This window comes from Erpetoichthys calabaricus, chromosome 14 (assembly GCF_900747795.2).
Source record: "Erpetoichthys calabaricus chromosome 14, fErpCal1.3, whole genome shotgun sequence".
NCBI lineage: Eukaryota > Metazoa > Chordata > Cladistia > Polypteriformes > Polypteridae > Erpetoichthys > Erpetoichthys calabaricus.
This window is the reverse complement of record NC_041407.2, coordinates 83,105,575-83,125,325: the sequence shown is the minus strand read 5'-3', so window position 1 is coordinate 83,125,325 and position 19,751 is coordinate 83,105,575. Positions and strand designations below refer to the sequence as shown.

The 19,751-nt window shown below is 35.1% G+C and overlaps 1 protein-coding gene across 2 annotated transcripts in view; it reads left to right on the top strand.

The window, feature by feature from the left end:
* sdc3 (syndecan 3) overlaps positions 1-16,942 on the top strand; it is a 215,870-nt gene extending 198,928 nt beyond the window's left edge. Inside the window, exons 5-6 of one of the 2 annotated variants that reach the window (XM_051919006.1) lie at positions 5,202-5,255; positions 9,601-16,942. In XM_051919006.1, coding sequence (XP_051774966.1) covers positions 5,202-5,255; positions 9,601-9,767 — 221 coding nt within the window. In that variant the 3' untranslated portion in view covers positions 9,768-16,942. The remainder of the gene's footprint in view (positions 1-5,201; positions 5,256-9,600) is intronic. The other variant, XM_028819938.2, reaches the window with a different exon arrangement.
* Positions 16,943-19,751: the final 2,809 nt, after the last annotated feature.

Below are 19,751 nucleotides of genomic sequence, written 5' to 3'. Positions count from 1 at the left end.
TTTAACGTTTCCTCACACACCAGTAAATCAATTCACTGATCAGTTTTAGTTTTCTACATCAGACTTGTAATATCTAAATGACACCAATGAAGTCTTCTAGTTTCTTATTTATTGATTAGGGTTCACTTTTTACGTAAAACTCAAAAACCATTACAAGAACCTTACAAACTATACTCGTGTACCTGTTGTTTTAATGCATATCCTATATCTATACTATCTAGAAAAACATCAGATATAAAACATTTATGAATAGTTACTGAGTGACACATAAAAATACTTTGGTCATTACTTTGGTCATTAAGCAGGCATGGGAAGTGCTAAGGACCCCTCAAAACTATATCGTCAGAACATTAAATATTGTGATTTATTAAGTTGCATTAAGAATCTCCTTTTGATTATGTGAGAGAAAGCAACTTGTATCTGTTTTTTAAATTTTACTAAAGTAAAATTTTAAATAGTATTCCTAATGGCAAAATGCTCATAGACAAACCTTTCAGTATCAAAACCGCTTCCACGTTAAGATTAAGAATACTGTATTCAGTTAAGGCAACGCATATTAGCACACTGACTGAACTTAACTCTGAGTGATGCATTCTCTCATAAGCCCTTACAGAGTATATGTGCAATGTTGCTTGGAGCCTTTATCTTCATATGGCAGTGCTAACATGTTGCATTTTTCATGTCAACCTCTTTCACTCCAGTAATGCAATGAAAACAAAAAGTCACCCTAAACACTTTGGACATATATGGTACTTTTTTTACTGGAATTTCTAGTCATTGCTTTGATAAGAGTTGCTGTTTTACACCAAAACTCATTTGCTAAAAGAGAGAGAAAAAAAAAAAGTTCAATGTACTATTTAAAGGATTTTTAAAAGCAATAAATTTTGTAGTGCAAGCACAAAAGTCCATTAAAAATGTTAAAAACCACTTTAAATTCTGCTTAATTCAGTACAGGCGCCAAAGCTTAAATCAGCAGCATCAGGCTCAAGGCATGAATCAGCCGTGGATGGGACCTCATAACTGTAAAATGCAAAAATAAATCCTAAAACCTGATACTATACCATTAATTTCATGAAGAAAAAACAACCTGTGCTATCCTGTCAGAACTTGAGCTTTCTGAGGGGCAGCTATCATCCTCTAGCACAATAGCAGGAAATCACAGGTAAAACGTATCATATCACATCCTAAAGGTCCAGTGTCCAGGATTCAAATGCCACAAGTGGACAATATCTGTATGGAGTTGGTGTGCTCTCTCCATGGATGTGTGGGTTTTTGATTAATTGTCGAATACAAATTAATACAATGTGAGTACCGATGTGTGTGAATCAGTCTTGCAGGGGTGGACATCTTATCCAAGGCTGTTTTCTGCTTTATACCCAGTGATGTAGCGTTTATGCTCTGCAATGGCAATCCTGAATTTGATTTAGTGGGTTATAGAATGTTTGGAGTAAGGAAACCTGACAGAGAGTATAGCAACCATAGCTTCAAGATTTAAGCACACATATGCAGTACCTGGGAGCTGGTATCACGAGTATTAGTTTTATATTTTCTTTTACAGGTATACCATATTGTAGAAAACCACAAAACACTAAAAGTTAGTTTGCCTGTCTGTTCTGCATGTGATTTAATTGACATTATATTAAACTGTAGTACTGTAGCCCTCAAAATGTTAAACTAAATCTGGAGAGCATTAATGACAACTAGATGGAAATACAAAAGCTTAGTGATTTAGGAAATCTTCATTTTTAGGCTACAGTGCATTTAAACAAAAAGTCAGCCAAGGGTGCATGATTATATTTATTCTCTATGTGTACTGCTTCAAGATTAAAAGTATTATGAAAGAGGGGTGAAAAGTCTTGACTGGGATTTCCAGCTTTCTTCCATGGTGCTGGTCCCTGTGAAGTTGTTACTTGTTAGTGAGGCTGCAGCCAGTTATGTTCTGTACCAGATTCATGGCCCTTTATATTCTTTAAAGAATAAATGCTGTCAAATCATAAAGTGATTTCCATGGGAAGGAATTCTGTCTATAATGCAGCGATATAAGTTAACCCATACAGCCATTCCCTGTTGCTTCAATTAACTCATAAAATAAAGGTGTTGCTAAACTTTTTTTTATGGAATCTGTGTTCCAGTACAAAGTTTTATTATTGTGATTTCCCAGAAACCTGAATCTGCTGTTTCCACCCTGACACCAACGATGTAGTTTGTTCTGTGAGTGCCATTAGTTTTACTGAAGTTAACTATGAGTTTATATTTCATCCCTGTACGTAGTTTCATCATTGCTGACCAGACTAATTATTGTAGTGTCATCTGCAAATTTAATGATGCGATTATTGATATACACTGCTGTGCAGTTAGTTGTGAGTGAACAAAGAATACAGTCATTAGCTTAGAAAGCATCCCTGCTGAGCCCCAGTATTTAGTTAAACTAGGACAAGGTTTTATTTGCAATCCTTATAAACTGTGGCCTCCCTGTCAAGAAATTTACCAGCCAATTACAAACAGAATGACATGACTTTGGCCCCTGAGCTTTATCATCACCTGGCAGGTACGCTGGATAGTGAAGTGTAATACATAAGTCCCTTCTGTCCAGATGCTCAAAGGCTGCATATAGTGCTCGTGAAATGGCATCCTCTGCCAGTCTGTTGTGGTAGACACATTGCAGAGGTGCCACTGGGTGTAGTCATTCAAGCATGTCATCTTGTTTTCTTAGGTAGTGGCACTATGGTGGTTTTTTGAAAACATCCTGGAACTACAGCATTGTCTGTGATTCTCATCTTGATTTATAGTGCTATTTTGCATACCTGAAAACCTTTTTAGTGGATACTTTGATTTATTGTATAAACGTTTGTTCCACAATTTGTATTCAGTGAAACTTCATTGATTTTACTGCAGTTCTTGTTATTAAACCATAGTTATTGGTTACAAAATATAATTTTCTTTTCTGCAGAACAGTATTTACTTGATTTTAATGCAACTGCTAACAGTACAGTAAATAAACAACCATATCGTATTTTATTTTGTTTAAGCTGCAAAAGACAGGAAAAAAACCTTAGAACAGTTGGTCTTGTTCTTTTAATAATGTGTGCACTCCTATTTTTAGGATTCAGCTTTTAAAATAGCAATAAAACAGTCCACGTTTTGTACTGGGATGCTTTTTAGGCTCTCTTCTAAAAGAGGGTTTTAAAAATATAAATGTCATTCGTACTTTGCTATTGTCTGTGCCTAGGCTTCATCCCTGTCAACACCACTAAGAGATTATCTCAATTTTTATATTTAAGCCTGGCAATTAGTACTTTTTTAACAAAACAATGGACAAAAATATCTTGGCTTCCATTTGTTCCTTTTTTAATACCTGCATTTCATAGCATAATTAAAGATAAGTATTATGTTAAGAATGTGCACTTGACTAATAACATAGCTCGCTTACACACAATTTCTTTTGAAAGAGAACATTGTATTACATCCATTTTTAAAATATAGCTGAGAGAAATTAAAATCATCCAGAAGAAATTAAGCTTAAGTTATTTTTGTAGTGATAAAATATTTGACATAAAGAGCTTGTTTTGCAACAATGCATGCGTTCAATAGTTGGCTGTGGTTACATTTTTATGGACTTATTTTTGCATGAATTAAAATATTACAAATAGAAAATATGAATTTACTACAGTTTATAGAAGATGGTTGTTTTGCTTGAAAGATAATAGACTGAAATAATTTTGCAGTGCTTTACAGAATTTTTAAAGAAATAAATTTCCTCAAACATTTTTTAGTAATGCCTGCCCCTCACCTTACGCACAGTTGGTCCTGCCATCTTCTATTAGGTGCCAGCTTTTATTCCAACCAAAGCATTAATAAGGACCTGACTTTCATTTTCTCTGTTTATGCAATTTACTGGCTTATTTCTGCTCTCATTCTTCTGAGTCAGCTGTAAATATCCTTAAACTTCTAAGCAATGCTGACTGGTGTTGTTGAAACACACCCTGTCTACACAAAAACAGGAATACAAAGTGACAAGTCACTGTTTACCTGTTCTTTATTTACTCAAGTAGGACTCTTTAGTTTCTATCCATTCCAATATTCTGCTTCCTTATTAAGTCTCCTCATAATTCCTTCTACTGTACAGTGCCTAATTTCCATAAAAACAGTAATTAACAAAAACAAGTGCTGGTGCAAATTGTAATGTCTTCTAAATGGAGCAGCTTACTGAATTACATTCATATCCATGTGCTCATGATCCAACAGCTGCCTTTATAACAGACTTATCAGAGAGAAACAGGAGAGGTTAACCCGTAATTAACCATAAGCTCAGGATTGCAAATCTGTTGCACTGAGTAAGGCACACAACGTTTGGTAAATTCTTTAAAAAATCTACAAATTTTAAAAAGTAGAAAGAAACCAGGAAGCAGAAGCACTCTATGAAGACAGAAATTCAGTTAAAGCTATGACCCTAATTACTTAATCAATTGGTTTGAACAAATACCAGCATCTGGAGGTACAAGACTACAGTTGGGATACAGTGCTTTTGAAGGAAGCAATACAATTTCAAACTGTTTTATGCTTCAAGAAAGGTATCACTGGTTAGGTAACTTCAGTGCAACCAGCACCCCAGGTTCAAAGGTATGGTTTCATCTGTGTTTGAGCTCCATTTTCATGAAAGATTAAGGAGTTATATGATGTTATAGGACTAAATAATAAGAAATCCACCCAACTCCAAGGACTTTGATTTGATACTCTTTATACTGACCTTTGCTGTCTTTCTGACATGCACATTTTGTACTTGTCTTTAGATGAGGCCAACATTGCTTAATTGCTTTCAGAGTGCTGTGTTTTCTTACCACCTCCCATTTAAGTTTAACGGTTATCTCTAAAGTGTCTTAGTATAAGAGAGTGTGATGGTTCCTCTATGATGTACTATGGTGTCACTTGCAGGAGTCACTCTTTCCATATTTTGAAATGTGGTCATAATAGGTATATGGTACCCCCAAGATCTAACAATGGAAAAACTGGTTAAAAATTGATGACTTGATAGACATAAATTAAAAGACAGAAGCAGAAAAATGTGTTTAACCACTGTACATGTTGTACATGTAAAGTGTACAGTATTGGTTCTTTTCTTAGCATTTTGCTCAGGAGGTTAGCTGTTCCCACTCAGTCCCTATTTTAACTGAATCTCCTCTTTCTTTCTCTTTCTCTCTCAGCTATAGTTGTGGGAGGAATGTTGGGCATCATCTTCGCAGATTTCCTGTTGATTGGTAAAAAAGAGCTAGAAAGCTAGGCTTGGAGCTAGATAGCTACTCTTTTTATAAGACAGAGTCCATCCCTGTCCCAAATGTAGTGCTCTTATGGATTCTTATGCAGAAACAAAGCAGATGAGGCCAAAACAGCCGTCAATCTACTATTCATTCTGACCCTTACTTGGGAAGTGGTGAAATTTCAAATATTAATAACTAAATGATTTAACAATTAATTGAAATTAGAGGTAACTCGATACATTCTATTATTGTATAACCAAAGCTCTTTCCTTCTGTTACAACCTAAGTAACTTTCATTCATATTCAACTTCACATATAATTGATTCAGTCATAAAAATATTCAATTACTGTTGTCTAAAACAATGTTTCTCATCCTTTTTGGTGTCATGACCCACTTTTTCACATGTAAGTGTCTTTGCGACCCACTTTGGTCCTTTTTGGTGGATTGAAGATGATCATCAGAGCATTTACCACTTGGTAAATCAAAAGGCAGTTATCTGGTGACGAGGGGTTTCAGTTGACAGAAAGAGTGGTGTGTGTCCAAAAATTTGGTGAAGTGGGCGCACCTGAGATGTGAGCGGACATATATCATGCAGCAATGGCCATCATTGAGGCAACTCACTGCAACCCAATTCACGACCCACTACCATTATAAAGAAAATGGATCCCAACCAGGTGATTGAGAAACACTTGTCTAGAATGTGATTGTACGTTCTTTTCCAAGGACCAAGCCATATGGCAGACTAGGATTTTGCAAATTAGCTCTAAACAATTTGAATGGAAAACACATGTGCTGATACTGTACTTCTTAGTTTCTGATGTTTGTAAGCAACACACAAATGCAAAGGAAAAAAAAATCAAAAAATATTTTTAAAAATCAGCTGGTGTCTAACACAGGGATATCAAGTCTGTTAGATAACTCTAAAATAGCCCAAGCTCCATTTTACTTCCACTGTTTAATTTTCACATTGCTAGCTTAGTTACCTAAACAAAAGAATTTTGAAAACAATAAGCCAATCACCTCCAACATTTCATTTCCTATTCACATGAAATATCCTAGAAGACATAAAGTTGAAACAAGGAGCCACATCCAGCTTTACTACATGGTAACTTGCTTCATGAATGTGCACTTTCTTTGTACGAAGACATACACTCAGTAACAAAACAGAATTGCACCCTGAATCAGTTGTCTGGTAGATAAGCAGAGCCAAATGATCTGTTAATCTCATGGCTATTGTAAAATAGCAAACTTGTTATACTAAAGCTCATGACTGGACAGGGTTTAATCTTGGAATGTGTGTACTGTTGGTACAGCCCATAAAATCTGTCTGAATTAAACATGTTCCACTCTAATGGACAACTGAATCAGTTTAATAGTGGGCCTTAATGAAGTTAGGAACCAAGCTTAATGTATGAAAGGATGTTACAGCACCATGTCAATATTTCAACCGGAGGAGGTGTCTTGCCTATATTGAGATGTAAAGACTCAGGTCTAAGGTGAGATCTTACATTATATTAGTCACTGACTGCATCTGAACAGAGGCTGGGTTCAAGGAAGTACAAATGGTGTGAACCGGCACTGGGTCATCTTCAGAAATAAACTTCACTTATTCCTTATGGATGATCACCACTTGATATACTTATGGAGTCAATAGTGCATCCCAGGGAACAATCTAGAACAGCTGAAGAACAGTGGATGTCATGATGTTGGGCACAATTACACTCAAGGACTTTTCATCTGTTTGACAGCATGACTATAGATAGATAGACAGATACTTTAACTATACACCAGATATACTGTCACTCACAAGCTGTCTTACACTTTATGTTATCCTTTAGTACACATTATGGTATAGATTACTGTCTTGCTCTACAACACTAAAGAGACTTTCTAAAACTAACCTGAAAAATGGCTACTAGTCCAGCAACCACTGAACCTGCAAGAAGACAAACAAAAACTTTAGGGTCAGGTCAGCTTTTTTTGGAGGCATTTTAAAGGCCCTTTCTGACTTTTTCTCCAATTAAGATACAGTTAGGTCCATAACTATTTGGACAGTGACACAATTTTCATAATTTTGGCTGTATACGCCTCCACAAAGGATCTGAAATGAAGAAATAATTACATGATTGAAGTTTAGGCTTTCAGCACTAATTCAAAGGGTTTGCCAGAAATATTGTATGAGCCATTTAGTATACATGGTGGCCCCATTTTCAGGGGCTCTAAAGTATTTGGACAATTGACTGATAAACTATTCCATAGCCACTGTACTGAATACTTGTGGAATTCTTTCCTTGGTGAAGAAGAACACCTTCATAACATTTTGCCAAACCAGAATGTGGGAGGTAGGCCTATCATTGCCAAAGGCTACAATCAAGAGAAAACTTCATGAAAGTAAATACAAAGGGTTTACTTGGTGCAAAGCATTTGTAATCCTCAAGCATAGGAAGGACAGATTAGACTTTTCCAGAAGATATTTATAAAAAAAAAAAAAAGTCCAGTTTTGGAACAGTTTTCATGAGCAAAAGCAATTAAGATCAATATGTACCAGAATGATGGATGTAGAGGAGTATGGAGAAGAGAAGGAGCAGCTCGTGATCTGTAGCATACCACATCATTTGTGAAACATGGTGGTGGTGTTTATTGATGATATGACTACTGACAAAAAGTTGCAGGATGAATTCTGAAGTGTACAAGGCTGTACTGTCTGCTCAGATTCAGACAAATGCTGCAAATCTGATAGGACGACACTTCACGGTATAGATGGACAATGAGCTAAAACATACTGTGATAGCAAACCCCAATGCTTTTCAATGCAAAGAAGTGGAAAATTCTTCAATGACCAACTGAATCAACTGACGTCAACCCAATTGGACATGCATTTCACTTACTGAAGACAAAACTGAAGACAGAAAGTCCAATGAAAATGAAGCAACTGAAGACAGCTGCCTGGCAAAGCAATAGCAGGGTGGAAACCCATCACTTGGAGATGGCTATGGATTCTAGGCTTCAGGCAGTCACTGACTGCAAAGGATTTTCAACCAGGTATTAAAAATGATTGTTATATTCATGATTATGTTAGTATGTCCAAATATTTTTAAGCCCCTGAAAATGGGGGGGACCATCACTAAAAATGGCTGCCTTTTCTAAATGGCTCATACAATGTTTTTTGTTAAATACCATAAATTAATTAATCTTGATTGCTTCATTTCAAATACGTTACGGTAGCTCAGAGTCAAAATTATGAAAATTTTATCACTGTACAAATACTTGAACCCAACTGCAACTGGAAGGTTCAAGATTACACTCAGTGAAGAATATTATCTTTAATTAACTCATGACTGTCATCAACAAGCTACAGTCTATGTAAATGGCACAGGTTTATTAAGCAAACCTTCAAGGTAGGAAAGTACACCACTCTGATTCTCCATAGCCATTGTCTTCCATCTACCAAATTTCTTCATTTGTTTCAAATCTGCACGATCACAGTAGCCTCTTTACATGAAAACAAGCGATCTGTGCACTTCAGCATAAATACATATAGGGAACGATCAATATATTGGTGTTTCTCATCTGCTCTGCTTCAGCATGAATGCTTTTTAGAACCGGCATGTCCTCTTTTTCCAGTCTGTAATCCTGAACTGTTTCTACCCTTGAAGCTCTCACTGCTTCTCCTAAACACAATTTATAATATACTGAATAAATCATTACTAGAATGGGTATTGTGCAAGTATATTATTATTTTAGGAGTGTTAAGTACTAGAAGAAAATTGTTTGCTTAAGAAGAAGATTTCAGCAATATGTCAACTCTAACGTACAAATTTGAGGAGGCTTGCAAACAGCTGGGAGTGTCTTGATAGTCTGTACCTTGTTATTGTAGTTTATTTCTTGAATCATTTTTTTTTCTTCTTTCTTGAGCTATGACAGAATGTAGTATAACATGTATAATCTTTATAATCACATAATTCTACTATTGGGTGTGACTGTTTCTGTCAGAGTTACTATGGCCGGCTTATTCTCAAGTAAACGCACTTTCATCTTTTAGCCCAGAAACATGACAAATAGGTTAATTCGCTGTTCTGAACTGGCTAAGCTTGTATAAAATGTTCATGTTCTATATGATTGCCTTGCAATAAACTAGTGTGTTAGGTAGAGTTAATTGTTGCACCCTGAATATCCTCTTCTACAAAGAACAGTGCCATAAAATTATATTATATGTGTTCAGTAAATGGATGGGGCAGACCTATTATTTGTATGATGATATGCTATTCTGAAAATCCTAAATTACACATGTTGCAATTTGTGTTTCTCATTATTCTTCTTCACTTTTCCTCTCTCTTTTCACAGCTGTAATTGTGGGAGGAGTGGTTGGTGCTCTTTTTGCAGCTTTCCTGGTAATGCTCCTCATTTATCGTATGAAGAAGAAGGATGAGGGAAGCTATACCCTAGAAGAGCCCAAGCAGGCAACGGTCACTTACCAAAAGCCAGACAAGCAGGAGGAGTTCTATGCATAATGGAAGCCCATGTGACCCAGAGTGCCTACCCGCTCAATGGACTGTGAATACGAGAGATCTTTCTTTTAAATTAAAACAATGAACAAATGAAAAAAAAAAAACTTAACTCTAAAACAAAACAAAAAAGGAAACTCAAAACCTTTTCCAGCACAATTTCAATCATCTTCCCAGCACTGAGACGACTTAAAAGAGGGAGGCTTTTTTATTTTGCTTTTCTGGCTGTGTGTTAAAAGCTTGCCAGCTCATCAATCTTCTGTAACTTGCATAGAAAAGAAGAGGAGAATCATAGTCATTTTGGAGACTGCGATAGAGCTCGATTATTTTGCAGATGCTGACTGGTATATTAACATTTTACTTGGTGTAGAAGATCTTTCACATGTTGTGAGGCAGTCCTCCCAAAAAAAGATACTGTAAAATTTAAGGCAGTATGCACATTCATGCTAAGGATACAAAATTAGAAATAATCACAGAGCACTTTGAAACCTTTCTAGATGTAAAAAAATCAGTATGTCACAATAGATGGAATATGTCACAACTCATCTGCATACAAAGAAACATTTAGTATCTACTCTAGTCAAGTTTTGTATTGTCATTTTTGACACATGATAATACCCATTTATTTTACACTTTGACCCCTCAGTTTTACTACCAGTGCCATAGAACAGTCAATCCTACCAGCCTGTCTTGTTTTTTGTTTGGAATAACTTGTAAAGTCACAAAAGACTTTATAGCTGACATTTTCCCCTGATTTTAACTTCTTTCTAATCCTGTATATTATTATAACTGCAATAGGCTGACCTCCCTGTCTTGAATCTGAAGCTACTGAAATTATATTGCCATTCTTTAGTCAAAAAATCAGTTCAAGAAACAAATGGATGAATAATACAATGTAGTCAGTTCAATGGCACAGCAGTTGCTGGATACTCTGCTTTCCTCCTACATCCCCAAGATATAAAGGTTAGGTGAATTGGCACCTCTAGATTGGTCAGATATGAGGGAGTACAGGTGTGTACAGCAAAGAAAGTGTGTTACATCCAGGGTTGCTTTCTGTTTTTTTTTTCTTTCTTTCTTTCTTAAAGGTGCTTGAATTGTGTCTAACTTCTAAAGACCATGTGATAGAAAAAGCAGGTTCAGAAAATAGGTGAATGGATACAATATTTTATATAGGGTGGTACAGTTTGCAAAACTGACCATTCACTGGCTGTGGAGTTTGCATGTTCTGTGTGTTTCTGTCAGCATCACAATTACATGCATGCCAGGTTAACTGGTATTTATAATTAACTTAATATCTGTGAGTATCGGTGTGAGAGTTAGTGTGCCTTGTAATGGACTGTTGTCCAAGCCGGGGCCAGTTCCTTTCTTTACCAAGTAGTGCCGGGATAGCCTTTGTTTCCAAGCAACCACATGAAAAGAAGAAATAGGTCAGATATCCATAGTGTTTCCGTATATATCTGGTTTCAGTTATTAGGTTTTCTACTGTCTCTGTAGAGTTTGCAATTTTACCTGTCTCCTTTCTAGGTATCCTCCCAAAGTAAGGGTGTGTATGTATGTGTGCTTCAAGATGGACCAGCCTCTCCGTATGGGTTTAAGCCAGGGTATTTTCTAACTCCCTCTTAGATTATTCATTATACATACTGCCTGCATATGATGTTTTTTGAAATGAATGAAAGCAAACCAACATTTTGTTTGTGCTTTACTGACCCCTGCCTTTTTTAGTAGTCTCTCAGGTATAGAGTACTTAAAACTATAAATTAGTGTGCATTTATACTCAGAGCAACTTCATAGCTTAGCGTAACTGATAACAGAAAACATAAGATATTTGCTCTGGATAGAAATAAAAATTAAAAAAACAAAACTCTTTTCATCAGAAAAAGTATCTCTATGAGAGCCATAAGTGGACAAAATGAAAAGAGATGTTAACTGAAAACTCACCCAAGTAGCCTGCAACATATAAAAATAAAGTAGATTTTTTTTTTAAACCAGAAATTAACATTTTGGAACACAACTTTAAATTTGATTATATAGTCAGTCATGTATGTAGCCTCAGGTTTAAACCAATTTATTTATACATATAAAAAAAAAAGAATAATGAAACAAAGGTGTCTACCATTCACAATGATACCCATGCTCATATTTTACTTTAGTGCGCAATGAATGTAGATATGGAGCTCAAAGTACAGATGCGTAAGTCTCCAAATTATTTAGGTATATGTCACTCACTCTCTCTCTTTCTGTAAATGTTCGCTGTGATGGGTTTGATTCTAACTGGCTGGGAAATGTTGAGAGATCTGTTATAGAACAAAAAGAGCTGTGTTGTTCCAATGTCTTGTAATGTGTAGATGGGGTGGGGGTGGGGGTAGTAGGGTTTGGGGATTCTGGTTTTAAGATTTTGTGCAGCATTTACACTTTTAAATTATATATTAAAAAAATGCAAAGAGGGCCAAATGTGTATGCTGCTACTGTATCTCTCCCATATTTACTAATACTGTATACATTCTTGAAGGGAAACACAAACTTTTTAAAGTATTTATTCATTGGGAAGCAAAACATTTTATTTCATATACAGTAGGGCCCACATGTGACATTGCAGTTCACTTTTAGGAGGTGCTGCATAATCCTAAAATTCTTTAAAAGCAGGGCTACCTCTTAAACCAACAATAAATATACATTATAGAATAAATTCTAAATGAATAATTCATAGTGCAGTCACTTTCTATTGTAAGTCTCTTTCCTCCAAGATTCAAACCTATAACCCAGCCAAATTAACCTGTAGAATCATGCTATCCAGTTCAGTTCTGCTGCATAGTTTTTACAGTATACTGTATATTACAGAGCTAGCTAACCTGGGATACATTTGGTACATTTTAAATGAAAAATCAATCTTAAAGTAATATAGGAGTAAGACTTTAAAAAATGCATTAAGAAAGATGTGCCTTCTTCCCCGCATGGGTGGTAAACAGGGCAAACCATATAACCTTAAAACTACTCAAAAAAATGTTTTACGTGTGGGCCTACTGTATTTGAAACATTGTTACAAGCATTTACAGAAGTTTTTCTCTTTTTTTTCTTTTGTAATAATTTCTAGGGTTACATTTTAAATATTACAATTATTCTTAATGATAAAGATGTTTAAAATACAGATATCCACTTCCTATACATATCTAATTCTATTCTCCCTTTGTGCATTGTTTTTATTTTGACAATTCCCTTATGATCTGATGTTTCAGAATAATATTGTCTCCCGTCTTGTTTTATGTTTCTTAAGTTATAAGAGGAAAAAAAGTACTATTTTTATGGCAAATATCCCATACAGCTCTTTGAGGCCCATGAATGTATGCTATTTTTTCCCATCAAATTCCTTCTAAAGAATAAAAGACATTATTGCTGCAGAATACCAAAGGATCTCCCACATCGCCTTTGGAGTACAATATTTCAGTGGTTTGAAAAAAATGGAAATTGCATGTTGAACAGCAATCACCTCTTTACTCCCATGTTAATTTTTTTCCATTTCATTCCCACTTGCTGTACATATTCACACCTTATTTCCCATAAAATAATAATAATAATTAAAAAAAAACTCCTGAGGCAAAAAATGAACACTTCTGCTTCTGTACAGTATATTCATGTGAGAACTTATTCATATGGAGAGAACATTCAAATATGTGCTTTTCTTATTAAACTGAATAATGCAGGTGATTATGTGAATGTTAATCGGTAATGTTTCAGCTACAAAATTAGTACTCTTTGTCAACTAGTGTATGACCCTGTACAGGATAAACAGACTCAGAAAATGGATAGAATGACAAATGGGTGGAATACTCTTCAGTTACAGTAGTAGTAGCTGCTTCTTCCCAATGCCTATCAGGAGAGAGAAAAAAAAAAAAGATAAGAGAAAGGATCAGTTGGTAAGCTTGAGTCCGACTTTAGGAGAACCACATTAGTTTTTGTCAAAAGATAATTATCTTTAAAACTCAATTTACTTTTGTCATCTGCTTTTCCAGTAGGCTGTTATAGATACACTTACCCAACGAAATTGAGCACATACCATGCAGTAACCATAGATGGGACTCAAGTCCATCAAAAGGTGTACTAACACCCAAGCAGCCACTGTAGAGCATGAAACCTGGGCAGCAAAGCCAGAGTACCAGGAGAGAGGTCATGCAAACACAAACAACATGCCAGCATCATAGTGGCCATCTAAGGATCAAACCCAGGTCCTCAGATCTTTGAGGCAGCATTGATTAAAAACTCTTCACCTACCTAAATTCAATTCTAGAACATCTGCCGAAAATAAAATTATCTTTATAATTCACAATAACTTTCTCAAATATGGGGAAAAACTACAACTCTAATAGACATTTTTTCGATCCTATAATTAAACCTAACATAATTATGAGGTATGGTTATACCCTGAAAAGATGTAATTGCCTCAGGTAATTTGTGAGAATTAGCTAAGATGCAGGTTAAACCACAGTCCAACACGATAAATTATTTTTCTTTGCATAAAAATAGTGAGCTGCTCGCTGGCAATTAATTAATATAAACACATGATGAATGCTGATATGTTTTAACAGTTGCACTCTAAGATTTGTTTTAAACATCACCTAATTGTTTTTGGACTGAATTTAGCCTCTTTTTTTGTTCTGTTTATCCAACTTTAGCTTCTGCTAGTGGCCTGGAGAAGGACAATGGAAAGGACCTCAGTGGCTCAGCTTCCTTCATTTTTAGTACTTGCCTTATATAAAAATAACATTGATATTTGAATAGATATTAAATAACCATGTTTCATGAAGCAATGCAACATACAGAAAAAGGGTAGAAAGTGTTCAGCAACAAGAACAGCCTTTAAAATATACCTAAAAGTGCAAGCTTTTAATAGGCCAGAATCCAAGGATATTGAAAACGGATGGCTTGGCACAAATTGTTTGATAAACCGTGATGTATAGTCTGTTAACCTGTCTTGAAACGTTACGATAGCTAACATGAGAGCTAAACATCATCTCAAAATATGTAAAATAGGAATGAAAAAATATACTGTATTATGTTATTCCAGATAAATAAAAAATATTCTAGATGTAAAAATATACATTAAACATGCAAAAAAAGGCTTAAATTTAATGTTCCTAATTTCTAAACCAGTGAAAGGTAATTTATAGACTTCTAAAACAATCACTTGACTCATAAATATCATACCATAGACAATTATAAATTTCAGATTGAGGCCTCCTAGAGCTGTCATATCAGAGAAGGATGAATTGTGGGTGTTTTCATGTTCTCCTCCTATACAGGTTTCTTCATGCATCCAGGAGCTGATTGGTCACTGAAATTGATCCAGTATTAAAGAGTGAAGGTGCTCTGTGATGGGCCAACTGCACCTGCTGCGGCCACAACAGGTTATGGCTAAGGCTTCCTAGAATTCTCTCCTGGAAAATAAGTTATCAGATGTACAGATATCATCAGTCAAGATCCAACTGCAAATCTTTCTTCAGTAGTCTTTGCAGGTGCTTTAATCTAAACTTATGGGATGCAATTCCCAACAAACGACAGACATATTTATAAATATGGCGTTAAATGCTTATTATTCTAAGCAGTTTTTAATATTTTTAAAAGACTCTCCCTGCCCTTTTTAAAACAGTACTGTAAATACTTTAAAGGCCATTCATTTTTCTGAATTCGTTCTAATAAACATTTTGTTATTCTGTTATCTATGACAGGGAACAGAGACTAATTGGGAATCTTGTTCTGAATTTTCCATCTTTTAAACATGAGTTACTTGTTTATAGGAAAACACGGGAAGTACTGCATGTAAGACAGTAGCATATAAACATTTTAAGCATTTCTCATTTCCTTTAGTACAGTTTTTTCCACTTCCCAGGTATCACCTCATTAGTTGATTTTTTTTTGTTTAACAGGTGGAAATTTTAGAAGTACAGTCTTAAGTTATTGCAGGATTTTTGTTGTAACTTATCAAGATTTAGGTATCATGGTGGCACAGTGACTAGTACTGTATTTTTTAATACTAAGTACCTGAGCTATACTTCAGGCCCGCTCACAATGTTTACACAATCTCCTCCTGTTCATATGGGTTTCTCGGGTTTCCTGCCCAATCCCAAAGGCATGTTTATTAGGATAATTGGTCCAGAATAAATACACTTTGACTAAGCTAACTGGCTTTACAAGAGTGACTTAAAGTTTGAGTATGTCCTGTGCCTCTGTAATAGGTTTACTGTTTAGAAACTGAAAAGTAGATAGATGGATAACGAACTGCTGCGTGTTGTTTAAAAGCACAATAAATACACAATTTTAATGTGAGGTGTGAAATAATATGAAAACACAAACTACACTATAAAGATGCTCATTTGCAAACCTAGAAGGTAGGTGACACCGAGGCTCAACTTAAGTTACAGTAAATATAGCCCAAATATATTTTATTCTCACCATCTATTACCAAGTCATGTTTTTCCGGTATTATCTGCCATTTCAAAAACTGAAAAGTTTAGCAGAGTCAGATTTTTAAGAATACTTGCAGCAAATTAATAAATAGCAACTAGAATTTCTTACAAGAAATATGTATCTTGTCACATTTAAATGTTTATTTCACTTTTACAACTTTTTAATGCTTTTACACCCACAACTACATTTAAGAAAGCATGGTGTAACAAATACACACTGCCAACTGAATGTCTTTTAGCCTTTCTCTGTGACACATTTCTCACCATCATATACAGTTTAAGGAAAAAGATATACAGGTCCTGAATTTGTTCATGTACGGATATAAAAAAAGTCCCCTATAGTTAACGGCTTCCTTGAAATACGTCTGACTGAAGCATCATAACAAAAACTTGAACTAATGGACAGAAATGGTCATTTACTCAGATTCAAATATTTGCCCAACTATGCGATTAAAGGAATGCCACCTGCCAATTGATCTACAGTACATAAATTAAATTATGGGAAGAGAAAAGGAGGAGGCGAGGAAGATGGGGAAGAATGTTGCAAATTGACAAATATACATATTATGTGAAAAAAATACATTGTCTTAAAGCACACAGGTTCATACTGTATTCCTAACAGTTGGATCCAATGTTTTGGATCTAAAGTTAAACATAAAAAATGTAGGCATGGTCTGTTCTTTTTTGTTTTGACTTTTTTAATAAAAAAATCTTTTAATATTATCAATGCACAACCTGTGATTATTCAATTGTGTAATTTCTTTGCAATGGTGTCATTCTTCATCACACATGTCAACTAACACTTTAGTGCTACAGATTGGTATCAAGCACTTGAAAAATCTCTCTACATTAGTTAGTTTTAACTCACGAAAAGGGTAACAATTGGGAAATACTGTAACTTGAATAAAGTCAGCCTTATGTAACACACCCATGGCACAGAATATGTACTTTTCGTAAATTTGTATCTCAATATTGAAATGGACACACTTTACTTTTAAATCAGAAAAGCCAAGTAAGAAATTTTGCAATGTTCAGTACATTTTCAAGCAGTCCTTAAAGTCCTTGAGTTGTATTATTGATCATTCTCTAACATATTATGCCAATGCTTTATAAGAGCTGGTTACCTCTTTAAAAATAATACTACAAATTTAAGAATAAAGCACTGTAAATTTACTAGCATGGGTTGTATTTGTCACTACCCATTTTGGGCCAGAAATGTAATTTGGACAACTCATGTGCAAAAATGTCATTTCCGCTAATCTATTTTATGGCAGCTGCCACTTTGGACAATGCTTGAGTGAGATCATTTTTAAGTTAGTGTAAAACTAATTTTAATAATATTATAATTCTGTTCATATAAGTTTCTTTGTACATGACGTAACATTTGAAAATTGTTTTATGACAATAAAGAAGTAGTTTGGTTTGTGCGTCTTCATAACTGAATGAGACCGATTATCTCTCACACAGTAGATGATGAGAATGTCTTAACAGATGTGGCACTCTGCATCTTTTCATTTGTGTGTTGACTGTTCAGAGTGTGTCTTTAATGATATACCTGGATTTGCTTTTTAAATTGAAAAAAATTTGTTTAGTTCTAGATTCACTCTTTTGATTAACAACAGGGAAGCAAGCAGTGGTTACTTAAAAAAAAAAAAAAAAAAAATTTACGAGTCATTTGAATGATGCATGTTTAAAAATTTAATAAAAATCACAATATAAAAAAAATCTACTTGCAATAAAAAAAATTCAGCGTTCCAAATAATTTAGTAATGTTGTTACATAGTATTTTCCAACCCCAGTAAAAATATATTCTTAAAATATTTGACACCATGGCCAAATAAAGGAACATCATAGCCAATTACATAGAAAAAAAAATCAAATAATTAATATTTACCCTTCAACTGCAATCTAAAGGAGAAAGTATCTGTATCTGAAGGAGTTTTTTTTATTAGCAGGGAAAATATTAAAACCAACCATTTTTGTATCAACATTCATATTCAATGTATGTGTATGGTGTAGGTTGTTATTATTTATAAGCCTGGCACATGACACATTGGAAGGAATTCAACACCCATATTAGAAAAACACACAATGTAGGAGAATGTTTCAAAGTCTGATTTATTGACAAAAGTACGGTGCCGAAAATCTCATTACCTCAACAGAACACATCATAAAAGAATATTGTAAAATGCCAATGGAAAGGACGTACCTTTGCTGCATGTGCATTGTCAAAATCAGGTTTCTGGTCCAAAACGGTTAGTGACATTATTTATGTATGTAATTAGATGGTCAATCCAATTTCCTACCAAACCCTTGGAGACACATGTTACGTTGACTGGTGACACTGGTGTCTGGTTTGAGATTGCTGCTTCTTTTGACAGACTTGCTTCCTGTCCTGGGATTTGTGCTTGGTGCCAAATTTTATTGAGACAGCCTTCAACTCTCTAGAATAAACAAGTTCACAGAAAGAGTTACTGAATTCTATTGAATATAGCAAGATCTGGGTTTGGTTGCCAGTCTGCTCACTGTCTCAGTGAAGTTCACCACGTATTCACTATTTCTTCTGGCTATTTTAAATTTTCTCCCATATCCCAAATACATATGTATTAAATGAACTGGTGTCTGTAAATTGACCAAGTATGTGCATGAGTGTGCCCTTTAAAATGCAGACATCTAGTCCAGATCTGATTTCTTCATTAATCCTGGAACATTTTAGGATAACCTTCAGCTGATAAAGACAAAAGAAATGTCAACTTGGACTCAGGAAATAGACGGGTAATCTTATATTTTTTACTGTATCCTTATAAAAGCAAACTACTGAAAATGAGAAAAACAAGATTTGTAGAGACTGTTCTTAGCAAAACAAATATATTAAATAAAGTCTTGGTAAGGTAATTTTATAACGTTGGATGGCTGGTGCACAAACAGCAGCTATTCGATCTTAATGGGTCAATAACCTTGATCTGGTGAAAACAGGTGGCCACTACAACTGGAGGTCACAGTCCTGCTGCAACCTTCTTCCAGGACCACAGACGTTGAAACAATGTCCATCTCCCTCCACCTGTTCTGCCATTAAGATGAGTGTTGGACTGCTGTTTCTCTGCAGAATCTTCATAAGCCATGAGTGACCCCACCAAAATAACAATCCAGGCAGTAGTGCTTTAGGGTTAATCAGGTCTCACAGGGCCCACAATTACACCACAATCGCAATACAAGAAAGGACATTTAAAATTACCTCACAAAAGCGAGCCCTCGCATTCAATAGCTAGTAGCCACACCATTAGTGGTGAAATGAGGACTGAGCAGCCTTAGCTTTAAAAGTGACATGGCATCTGTAGGTTTTCTTTGAAATCTGTGCCTTCATCTGAGATTAACCTTTGCTATTAACATTTTGTTTATTTTAGACAAAGTCCCTCAACTACAATAAAAGAGGCCTGTCGATTTTTTTTTTCACCTTTAAATTTGTAAAAGATGTGTGCCTACATGTTTTAGTGCATTCAAATTTGCCATTTTTTCATATTTTTCAAATTAT